At 44.2% G+C, this 12,678-nt stretch overlaps 2 protein-coding genes across 2 annotated transcripts in view; one reads left to right on the top strand and one right to left on the bottom strand.

The window, feature by feature from the left end:
* The window catches only part of ZNF277 (zinc finger protein 277), a 79,105-nt gene extending 71,949 nt beyond the window's left edge, over positions 1 to 7,156 (bottom strand). The window contains exon 1 of the mRNA XM_069976159.1: positions 6,960 to 7,156. Coding sequence (XP_069832260.1) covers positions 6,960 to 6,987 — 28 coding nt within the window. The 5' untranslated portion in view covers positions 6,988 to 7,156. The remainder of the gene's footprint in view (positions 1 to 6,959) is intronic.
* Positions 7,157 to 7,349: 193 nt separating this feature from the next.
* DOCK4 (dedicator of cytokinesis 4) overlaps positions 7,350 to 12,678 on the top strand; it is a 271,626-nt gene continuing 266,297 nt past the window's right edge. The window contains exon 1 of the mRNA XM_069976155.1: positions 7,350 to 7,868. Within this exon, the coding sequence (XP_069832256.1) occupies positions 7,832 to 7,868 (37 nt within the window). The 5' untranslated portion in view covers positions 7,350 to 7,831. The remainder of the gene's footprint in view (positions 7,869 to 12,678) is intronic.

The following is a 12,678-nucleotide window of genomic DNA, read 5'->3' as shown; positions in this document are numbered from 1 at the left end:
TTGGTACTTTAGGAAACTCTGTCTTACGGGTTATCAAGTCCTCCTGTATAAGACTTAGTTTGCTACCAGAATCAAGCATAGCTTCCACATTGTGTCCATTAATTTTAATAGGCCGGATAAAGTCACTACAAGCAAAGAATGAGGCAGATGTCGGGCCTTTAGCACTTTTCTTAGGGCAAAACTTGGCCACATGTCCCTTCTCCTGACAGATATAGCAGACTCTGTCAGCAGTGACTGGCTTTGATGGCATCCCGGCTACTTGAATCCTTCCTCCAGAGATCATTCTGGGGGCTTTGTGTATACCAGCTATAGATTTGCTTATATCCTTCTTTGCAAGAATAAAGTCATCTGCTAATAAAATCACTTTGTCAGCAGTGTTGGGTATCTGGTTTCATCCATTTCATATACAAATCTTGCAGATGGGTGAAAACTTCTCTTGGACTATCAGTGTAGCAATACTTGAGTTCTCTGAACCTCTGTCTGTAGGTTTCCTCACTGATGTCATATCGCCTTAAAATCATCTCTTTAACCAAAACATAGTTATTTGCATCCTGCACATTCATGTGGCTATACGCCAGCTGGGCTTGTCCAGTAAGATATGGGGCCAGTCTTACCACCCACTGTTCCTTATAGCCACTGACAGGTACTTGCAATCCTTTCAAATGTGGTTAAATAAGCCTCAATATCATCCTGTGGAGTGAGTTTTGTCATATGAGGGTCTTTCCAAGGAGAAATAGTTACAGATGAAGGATGAGGAGGTGGAACTGTACGCTGTTCCTGTTTTAGTGTTTGGAACAATTCCCTCCAGCGTTCATCCTGACGTCGCAGCTCTTCATGATATCTCCTGGCTTCATCTCTTTCTCTTTGGTCTGCTTCCATCTGCTGCACAGCTAGCCATTTCATCAGGTCAGCAATGCTCTCAGGTAAAGTCTTCTCAGCAGGTTCAGCAACCTTTTGCACTGTTGGAGCAGCAGCACCCAGAACCTCTGCTTCCTCTTCAGGTCTGGTTTTAGGGCTGGCACCTTGACTTTCCATTTGTTTGAGCTTTAGCTTTCCTCCAGCAGTTTTCTTTACAGATGCAGGCTCTTTTGGCTTAATGCGCCAGGAACGAGTTTTATACATAAGTCCTTTCAAAAAGAGTACTTGGAACAATACTCAAAAATTTATCCCACTTCTGACACCATATGTTGGGCATGGGCTTTCAAAAAGATCAATATTGATCAGAGAAAAATAATCCAAAGCACTTTTATTTTACTCCACAAAAATAAAATGACAGCAGTCAGCTTGGCCGTGTATCTTTAATTTATCATGAAATTAATACTGGGGATCATGTTCCGATCAGACAAAAACCATATAAAATACCAGAAAAATTAAAGGGTAAGGCAGAAAATGAGGTTCAGGAAATGCTAAAATTGGGAGTCATTGAACCATCTAAAAGCCCTTGGTGTTCACGTGTAGTGATGGTCAGGAAAAAAGATGGAACAATAAGATTTTGTATAGATTTCCGTAAAATTAATGCCATCCCTAGTTTCGACAGTTATCCAATGCCTAGCATTGATGATCTCATTGACAGATTGGGAAATGCAGCTTACATTTCTACCCTCGATTTGTGTAAGGGTTATTGGCAAATTCCTCTAGATGAAAAATCAGAAGAGAAGACAGCTTTTGTGATGCCTAGTGGCCTGTATCAGTTCAGAACAATGCCATTTGGTCTCCATGGTGCTCCCGCCAGTTTTCAGAGAGCAAGGGACATCCTACTAAAAAAACATGTAAAGCAGTGCTTCTCAAACTGTGAGGCGGGCCTCACCAGTGAGGTGCCCCCTAGTTGTTGGTGAGGCCTAGCTGAGGAGCCAGTTTTCACAAAGCAAGTATGATCTGCACAGTCCTTTTGCAGTTTGCAAAAATCTCCATTTTAGCCATATTATTAATTTATTTTGTACTTGCTTATTAGTATATAGATTAACGAGATTAGTATATAGATATAACGAGATTGTTTATCGTTAACCTGAAATCGTTCACCATATTACACAGAACGATTGTCGTTAGTTATGAACGTTACTATGATCGTTATTGCAATCGTTACTATGATTGTGTATGCCTTCTGAAACCAGAAAAACAATGAACAATGTGCTATTACACTGAACGATTAGTGAAAAATGCGGAACTTGAGCGAATGAACGTGGAATCACAGCGAACGATTAGCGAACAATTAGAGAACGATTAACGATAATTTTAGGTTCAGATCTAAATAAACGATCAATGACATACAAACGATTTTTCGATCGTTGCCTGCAATTACACAGAACGATTATCGTTTAAATTCGGGTTTAACGATTTTTCGCGCGATAATTGTCCCATGTAATAGGGCCCTTACTATGTTGTGTGAACATAGCCTGAAGCTATAAAGGATTTGTTTGCTGTCAGTAATTATGGGGACACAGGTCTCTACAAGAGCTCCGCAGATACAATGGCATTATGGCTTTTAATCAAGGTTATCTGCAAAGTTGTTTCTATTTTTATGAGCTCCACTGAAGCAATAAAAGCATAGTTGCGTAGTATCCTTTATGGCACTTGTGAGTGTTTGCTGTGGCAGACTGCTGTGTTACACAGCTGGTGTGACAGCAGACAGGAGTCTGAGTACATGTATGATGGATGACACCTGGCACAGCTGCTTTATAACAGTCTAGGTACTGAAGAGGTGTTCACCATCAGATGTCAGACATTGGAGTATGTTGAAGACATTGCTCAAATTATTTACAGTCTTTTAAGGGTGCGTTCACACATACAGGATCCGCAGCTGATTTGCAGCAGATTTGATATCAATGTAGCTAAATAACTGAGCACTGCATCAAATCTGCTGCAGGTCCTGTATGTGTGAATGTACCCTAAAGGGCTATGCTCTTGTATGGTATTTTCGGCACAATGCTCTGTTATATGGACTGCGTAATTTGTAAACATGTTTTTTATTCTGAAAATATAAAGACAAATAAAAAAAAATGCACCTGTGTGGTGTGCACAATTGCTACGTGTATTATTTTGTTTAAATCATTACGGTCATTTACAAAAACATTTGATAGGTTCAAAGTTTTGGTGAGATATGGTGGGTTTACACAGAGAGATTTATCTGCCAAAGATATGAAGCCACAGCCAAGAATGGATTTGAAAAGAGGAGAAATCTCAGTCTTTCCTTTATGACCTGTTCTCTGTTCCTGGCTTTGGCATTAACCCTTTGATGACCAGGCCCAAAAATGACCCAGTGAACCGTGCAAATTTTCATCCCCCCCCCCCCCTTCTAAGAGCTTTAGCACTTTCAGTTTTCTATCTACAAGGCCCTGTAATGGCTTGTTTGTTACAGGAATAGTTGTACTGTGTAATGGCATCTTTCATTTTACCCTAAAATGTATGATGGAATCCTAACGTTATTGTTTATAAAGATATAAATTGGTGAAATTGTAAAAAAGAATGCAGTATGGTAACTTTTGGGGGGTTCCTGTGTCTACGTAATGCACTATATGGTAAAAGCGACACGATACCGTTATTCTATAGGTCAGTCCGAACACAACCATATGCAGGTTTACAGATTATCTAATGTAATATATATATATATATATATATATATATATATATATATATATATTTTTTTTTATTAAATCCTTTTTTTTGCAATTAATTATTAATATAATGGGCCTATTGTGACGCTTATAATGGTTTTATTTTTTCACCTACGGGGCTGTATGGGGTGTCATTTTTTGCGCCATGATCTCTAGTTTTTATTAATACCCTATTTGTGTAGATCGAACGTTTTGATCACTTCTTAATACATTTTTTAATATATAATGTAATAAAAAATCTGCAATTCTGGCCCTTTTTTCCCCCCTTACGTTTATGCTGATCACAATGACGCTTGTTATATTTTATTAGATCGGACAATTACGCACGCTACTGTCTATAATATGTTTATTTATTTATTTTTATATGTTTTATTTATATTATGGGATAGGGGGGTGATTTAAACTTTTATTGGTGAAGGGGCTTTGGGGTATTTATAAAAACATTTTTACTTTTTTTGTTACACATTTTAAGTCCCCCTGGGGGACTTTTACATGCAATCCTCAGATGCAATCCTCATATACAGTGCATACACTGTACAATGCTATGCCATAGGCATAGCATTGATCAGTGTAATAGGCGTTCTGCTCATTGAGCCTGTCTGTGGCAGACACAGTGAGCAGATTGCCGATCGGACCGCTCGGAGGCAGGTGAGAGACCTCCGGCGGTCCGATACAGCGACCGGGAATCCCGCAGTCACATTGTGGGGGTCCCGATCAGTAAGTGACAGGGGACTGCCCCTGTCACTTAAGGTGGGTTCACACTACGGAATTCTCGCGGATAATTCTCGCCCTATCACACGATTAACGATTTTGAATGAACGATGTGTTTTCTAGAATGATCAGCGTTAGAGATGAGCGAACCTGGAGCATGCTTGAGTCGATCCGAACCCGAACTTTCGGGATGTGATTAGCGGTGGCTGCTGAAGTTGGATAAAGCCCTAAGGCTATGTGGAAATCATGGATATAGTCATTGGCTACATACATTTTTTACAGACAACCTTAGAGCTTTATCCAAGTTCAGCAGCCCCCGCTAATCAAATGCTGAACGTTCGGGTTCGGATCGACTCGAACCCAAACCTGGTTCGCTCATCTCTAATCAGCGTTTAGACGGAACGATACATCGTACGGAAAAATCGTTTTGCGATCGCTTAAGCCTATATCACAGATAGGTGAAATTGGAGTAAGACTGTTTTCATAGAACGATCTGCGATTTTTTTGCAAACGACCAACGATGATTTGAGAAATTGTTGAAGATCAAAATGAACGATCTCTTGCTCGTCGTTCGATCATTCGCTGTGTTTACATGGAACGATTATCGTTCGAATTTGATTGTTATCATGCAAATTCGAACGATAATCGTTCAGTGTAAAAGGACCATAAGTTAGGTTAATAATGCAATGAGAACAGGGCCTAACAAAGACAAGCTTCACTTTTACTTACAATATACCACATGGCTCTATGGATCTAGAAGTGTTACATTATGTTCACACATAGTTACACACATGTATTTTTAGGCACAGTGGGGGAGATTTATCAAACAAGAGTAAAGTAGAATTGTATCAGTTGTCTCTAGCAACCAATCAGATTCCACCTTTCATTTCTCACAGATTCTTTGAAAAATGAAAGGAGGAATCTGATTGGTTGCTAGGGGCAACTAAGACAATTCTACTTTACACCAGTTTGATAAATCTCCCCCCGAGTGTCTGTTTTACACCTTTAGACCATAACCAAACAACGTCTTTTTTGGGACACTTTATTTCATGCCCAAGTAATGGCTGTTCGTAAAATAATGGCCGTTGTTTTGAAATACGGCAGTTTTTTTTTTTTTTACCAAATGGCCAAAGATAGACGTTGTGTGGTCGTGGCATACATAACATGACACCGGCCGTTCTGTGACCCGACTGGGTCACGGAACGGGTGCTTTTAGAAAAGTTCATCAAGCCGCCGCTGAATTCGGATGCGTGCACATCCATGCCCGCCCGCATCCGAATACCTGAGCTGCATGCTCCATTGTGTGAACTGACAGGGCTTTCTGCCGCCGCTGGGGATCTTGGTCGGAGTGTATACTATGTGTATACACTACGGCCGGAATTCCCACAGCACAACAGAAATTCCATAGTAATCACGGCCGTTTTTTCACCTGGGCCATTCCATCCAAACTGAACCTTTTCGTAACACCCGTAACACCTAGTTAAACCTTTTTTTTTTTTTTTTTAACAGCTAATTTAAAAAATGCAATTTAACCACAAAAGTTATAAATATACATTAATGTGTGAATATAGCATCAGATTTGATGCTGTGTTCAGTTATTTAACTGAAATCTGCTGCAGAAAATCAGCTGCAGATCCTGTAGGTGTGAACGCACCCTAAGGGTATATTCACACGAACGGCAGGTCCTGGCAATTCCCACACACTATATACTCGCTGCGGTCTGAACGACCGCAGCGAGTATGTAATTCTACCGCCCTTAACCCCTTCTGCTCCCGCCCGGCTCCCCCGCTGTAAGCATCCATTACCTGTCCTTGCTGCACGGGTCTGGCATCCTGCTCTCCCGCCCGGCCAATCAATGGCTGCAGCTGGGCAACACACTAATTGGCCGGGTGGAAGAGCAGGACGCCGAACCAGTGCAGCGAGGACAGGTAAAGTATGCTTACAGCGGGGGAGCCCGGCGGGTGCAGAAGGGGTTAAGGGCGGTATAATTACATACTCGCTGCGGTCGTTTAGACCGCAGCGAGTATATAGTGTGTGGGAACTGCCAGGACCTGCCGGACTCGTCCGTTCAAGTGAATATACCCTAAGACTCTTAATGTATATTTATAACTTCAGTGTTTAAATTGCAGTTTTACAAGGTTTAACTAGGTGTTACGGAAGGTTCAGTTTGGATGGAATGGCCCACCTGTTCCCCCACTTTTTTATTATTATTCAAAATTCTTAACTAGCCAATAGTAAAGCCCCTAATAGTTCCCATGTCCGCCATTAGACGCGGCATATGAAGGGGTGCATGCTGATAGTTCCCATGTCCGCCATTATACGCAGCATATGAAGGGGTGCACGCTACTCGGGCCGTCTCCGCCATGCGGACAAATGAGTTGATGTCAGGTTTTGCCTCCGGCAGCAGTAACCCTGAATCGCCCTGGTGCTGTTTGTTTTAATTAGTTTTCAGGAACTGAAGCCCAAAAATGCCAAATGCCAGCACATAAAGCTCAGTACTAGCATAACCTGCATAAACAGGCATCAAAACGCTTGGAAATCCTGACTGGTGTGAACAGACCCCTGCAGTGCTCTACATAAGCCGTCCATACCTGCAGTCCACAAAAGGTGTGCACACAGCCCCATCCACACATGTACCTTGCGTGTTACTGCTGGCCTCTGCCATGCTGCCACGACTTCCGCGAGTGGGAGGGCACAGACTACACGGGCACTGACAGGACGACTTATAGTGGGAGGAGCCAGCGCGGTGTCAATCACTAGTAGGGGCGGGCCCAGGCGGCCGTCATTCACCTGTCCTATAGAGCGCTGTGCCGCCTTACGCGGCTCGTGTACCGCAGCCCGTTATGTACGACGTTACTATCGCTCAGCAATGATTCTACATCAGCACCTATGTAAACAAGCCGCGGGCTCCGTGTGGTGGGCGTGGCCACGTATGACGGCCCCGCCCCTCGCTGCTGTGTACACCAGAGCGGACACTTCCTGTGTGTTGCCGCTGGTTTGTACTACATATCCCGACGTGCACCGCTCCGGCAGCCCGCAGCGTTGCTTTGCTCCTGGTTACCAGAACAATAAGCTCCGCTGAGTGTGCCTGTTAGCCAGGCTGGAAGATAACGGTGTGCACGACGCATGCTCGTGGCCGCAGCTGAGCAGGGTATTCTCCATGTAGCGCTGGCTCAGGAATGAGGAGCACGGGAGGCAGGCTCCGGAGCACTGCTGCGCTGCCCAGGGAGCTGCACAGGTAACCGCACGGCAGGGCAGCCATGCCAGGCATGTGAGGCGGCTGGCACCGGAGCAGCGACACAACTCAGGGCAAGCCCGGTGCACCAGCCGGGACAGCAGCAGCATCCCTGGCACCGGGACCTATGGTCTGCATTGTGTGAGGAGCCGCATCCTTCCGTCCACTGACAGCACAGGGGACACAAAGACAGAGCGAGGAGGAGGGGAGCAGGAAGCCGAGCTGTCACCCAGCACCATGTCCCGCTGAGAGCCCGGGGAGCAGAGCCGCAGCCATGTGGAGACCCACGGAGCACGAGAAGTATGGAGTGGGTAAGTACAGCCTGACCTATGCCAGTGTGTGTGTGTGTGTGTGTGTGTATATATATATATATATATATATATATATATATATATATATATATATATATATATATATGTATGTATGTGCTGCCTCAGCTCCCATCTACTGCTGCTGCTGCACACTGACAGCACCCAGAGCCGCAACTTTACTGGCTGGGGGCACAAAGAGCCTGGCACTGAGGTCACCCAATGCCAACAAAGAGCCTGGCACTGAGGTCGCCCAATGCCAACAAAGAGCCTGGCACTGAGGTCGCCCAATGCCAACAAAGAGCCTGGCACTGAGGTCACCCAATGCCAACAAAGAGCCTGGCACTGAGGTCGCCCAATGCCAACAAAGAGCCTGGCACTGAGGTCACCCAATGCCAACAAAGAGCCTGGCACTGAGGTCACCCAATGCCAACAAAGAGCCTGGCACTGAGGTCACCCAATGCCAACAAAGAGCCTGGCACTGAGGTCACCCAATGCCAACAAAGAGCATGGCACTGAGGTCACCCAATGCCAACAAAAAGCCTGGCACTGAGGTCACCCAATGCCAACAAAGAGGCCGAGTTCTCCGGGTGGACAGACACATGGATTCCTCTTTCTATGGAGTGTGACATATGGCCGCAGGAGAATACCTCCAGACCATCTCCCTCCAGCTGTTTGCCATCATACAATACTTGTGTCCTGTCATTGCCCCTGCAGATCTGCACTGTATTTACTGATCAGTTGTCTCCTAGATGTGTATATAGTGATGCATGCACTCTGCTGGCTGTTATATAGGGTAGTGCATAGCCCAGCTTGTTGTTATCCTTCTCCTCCATTGCCTGTGAGCGCCAGAGGTGGACAATTGGCTGCTGGTGATCCAGGAGTTTCTTTGTATTGTCCCCGGCATGCCTTTTGTTACTGCTTTTGTTTGTTTGTGCTGAGGGAAGTGTTGTGATTGTTGACATGATGTGAGGTCTGATCCATGGGATGTCATCCACCAAGTCCCGCCTATCGCTTCCCCAGCAAATGGACCTCTTAGAAAAGCCATCACAGACCTCCTTTGTACTTTGTGGCACATATTATCTGAATATATTACTGCTTGCTTTAGCTGTGGAAACAATAGCTGTATATCAGTCTGCCAGACCACGGCCCATTAACTTATATGGTATCAAAGCGGTTAATCTTAGTGGCGGATGATAATACAGAGAGCGTTTCCATATCCCTGCTCATTTCCTATGGACGGCTGCCATCTGCCCTGCTTTCTCTCCGTGCTTGCAGTCTACATCTCTCCTTGTTGAGGATGATCCATCGCTGATAGCCTGTAGTTTTTATATGCAGAGCTGTTTTATTACTTGCCCTTTTTGTTTAGTAATTTTTTCCAAAGTAAACAGAGTGCCTATATAATAGTGTCTATATAATAGTGTGAGACGTAGTGGGAACAATGTATCATTCTGCATCTTTACTTGTATCCTCTCCCCAATATGGTTACTGGTGTGGATATGTATACGCTCACTACACTTGTGTTCTCTATTTACAGTGCAAGTGAAGACATATGTTATGGGTATAGCAGACACCAGCATCCTCCGTACTTTATTAAAGCCACGCTGGCCTGTGTTTACTTAGCGATTGCCCTGTTATACACATCTGCAATTAATAGTCAGGCCACCTCATCATGAAAGCGATCTGCTGAGATTCAAGGCATTGTGTACACAGGGGATGAATATTTATGAAGTAGTGCTAGAAGTCCTTTCTTGTCCTGCCTGGATGGGAAGGTTGTGGATTTGTATACAGACAGCCTCTTATCTCCTAACCATTGCCTGTTGTGACATTGAGGAGCTGTGGCGGGCTTGGAGAGCTGCTCCTGGAATGCTATGTGGAAGACATGCAGGCTATTTCAGGCAGCACATCCAGGGAGCTGTCTTTGTCTTCAGTGCTGTTCAGTATGTAGGAATCAGTGGAGCTTCGCTGTTGTTATACAGTAGGAAAAGGCTGGACTAGTGAGGCAGGATTGCAGCATAAGCTGTTTGTATCTGTGTGTTAGTACAGCACATTCTAGGCTTGCAAAAATGGTAGTGGTTATAAAGCAGTGGCTATGAACCCTGCGAACTATACGAGCTGCTATATAGTGTCTCAGCATATCTGCTGTTACAGCAACGGTGTTTTAAGGTTTATCCCACACCGCATCTGGTTCCTTTAGCTGCGATTAGGTTGTGTTTTGTGTTTACATTTAACATAGGCCTTCATAAAGCTAAACATTGGTATAACCGGAAGGGTTTTATCTGTTTGTGTTTCACTTGTATTTGTTTTTCTCCTTTTTTTAAGTTGCAATGGTACTACTAAGTGGCATCAGTTATAGGTATACATTAGATGTATATGTTAGGGGCTCAGCCCTGATGGATATGTCGGACTGATACTGCTTAAAGCAGGGATAGACAACCTAATGCCCTCCAACTGTTGCAAAACTACAATTTCCATCATGCCTGGACAAGCCAAAGCATGATGGGAATTGTAGTTTACCAACAGCTGGAGGGCCGGAAGTTCCCCATCCCTGGCTTAAAGCGACTCTGTACCCACAATCTGACCCCCCCCCCCAAACCACTTGTACCTTCAGATAGCTGCTTTTAATCCAAGATTTGTCCTGGGGTCCGTTCGGCAGGTGATGCAGTTATTTTCATAAAAAAAACCTGGCAGCCCCGTGCCCAACGGCCGTGGCTTAGTTTGTGTATACATTAGGCTGGCACGACCCCTCCGTCCCTCCTCCCCACCCTCTTCACCATTTTTCCTATTCCTCTGCAGTGAAAACTACACAGGTGCCTTAGGGTATATTCACACGAACGGCTCGCAGCGAAATTGTCCTGGCAGTTCTCACACACTATATACTCGCTGCGGTCTGAACAACCAAGCGAGTATGTAATTCTACCGCCCTTAACCCCTTCTGCGTCCTGCTATCCCGTCCGGCCAATCAGTGTGTTGCCCAGCCGCAGCCACTGATTGGCCGGACGGGAGAGCAGGACGCCGGACCCGTGCAGCGAGGAGAGGTAATGTATGCTTACAGCGGGGGAGCCGGGCGGGAGCAGAAGGGGTTAAAGGCGGTAGAATTACATACTTGCTGCTGTCGTTCAGACCGCAGCGAGTATATTGTGTGTGGGAACTGCCACGCAGCGACAATCTCGCTGCGAGTCCGTTCGTGAATATACCCTTAAAGGGGTTATCCAGCGCTACAAAAACATGGCCACTTTTCCCTTTACTTTTGTCTCCAGTTCATGTGTGGTTTGCAATTAAGCTCCATTTACTTCAATGGAACTGAGTTTCAAAACCCTACCCAAACTGGAGACAACAGTGGGGGAAAGCGGCCATGTTTTTGTAGCGCTGGATAACCTTTTTAACGATCCAGCCCATGTGTCGTGCTCACACAGCTGATGAATAGGAGGCAATCTGCCTGGAGCATTCCTAATGATGAGGAGGGTGGGGAGGAGGGACAGAGGTTGTGCCAGCCTAATGCATACACAATGTAAGCCCCGACTGTTGGGCCACAGGGCTGCCAGTTTAAAATGTGTTTTTTTATGACATTAACTGCATCACCTGCCGAACGGACCCCAGAACAGATCTTGGATTAAAAGCAGCTATCCGAAGATGGAGGGGGGGGGGGGGTGGTTTGTGGCTACAGAGTCACTTCAAAACAATGTGAACCTATCCTTAATATGTGTTTCTATCCTTTTTCAAGAGTATAAAAACATGTACATTAAACACAAAACACATCATGAATTCAGGCTTATTCTCCCACTATGGGAATGGGTCGTTGTTAATCGGCAAAAAGCTGCTGTTTATTTATAATGATGGCCACACATAATCATTATTTGTGGTTGTCGTTATTAATAGACAGCCGTCTTTTCCCCATTAAAATCCTGTAGTGGGTACATAGCCTAGGACTAATGATCATTATTTGCGGCAGGCAATTTTAATAAACGTCTGTCTTTCCCTGCGATTAATCCATAGCCATAAACTTTTTTTTTTTGGGGGGGGGAGGGCTTTTTGATGGCCATTTGTTTGGATGGACATCACTTGCGCCCAAATAATGGCTGTTATTTCAAAATAATTGCCACCACTATTTGGACACGATATGGCAACTGTCCAAAAAAAAGGACAGTGGTTGTAGTCTTTTTCTGTATTTCTGTAGTTGCCTGACACTCCAGTGCTCTAAGGTTTATATTTGAAAATTATTCCCATCCTGATCTAATGTAGGGTCCATTTACACACTGAGGGTTTTCTACTTCAGTTTCATGTAAATTCTTTTAGTATCCCAGTTGGCTAGGAATAATTTTCAAGGCCAGATACCTTTTAGCTATCATATTGTTTATGTATGATAAGAAATGCTATGTAATGTGTTTGGACAAGTTATGAACATGGTTTAAGCATTGTCAGCTATTTACATAAGTGATATACCAAGGACCATATCATAATAACCTTTCTATATGCTACAACTATGCAGCACCTTTAATGGTTGTTATTTCCTTACTGTACAGTCAGTTGCTGTTCTAAATGTCTGCATGCTTGGAGCAATACTACACACTGACATTAAAGGGAATGCGTCATCAGAAAAAGATCTATTGTATAAATCATATTTTATGATAAACATTTTTTTTTAACAATGTTTGGTGATGGTTTTTCTAGTTTTCCATTTTATAACCTGTATTTTTAAATAACCCTGAAATCTTGCAGTTTTCACTCTCAGTGCTAGGCCTAAAACTATGCTTATGTAGTACAGTAAGAAGCCGACACTACGCCGGTGCTAGCGACAGCAGAATCCACACAG

Source organism: Dendropsophus ebraccatus, chromosome 1 (assembly GCF_027789765.1).
Source record: "Dendropsophus ebraccatus isolate aDenEbr1 chromosome 1, aDenEbr1.pat, whole genome shotgun sequence".
Lineage (NCBI taxonomy): Eukaryota > Metazoa > Chordata > Amphibia > Anura > Hylidae > Dendropsophus > Dendropsophus ebraccatus.
This window is presented reverse-complemented; position numbering and strand designations above follow the sequence as displayed.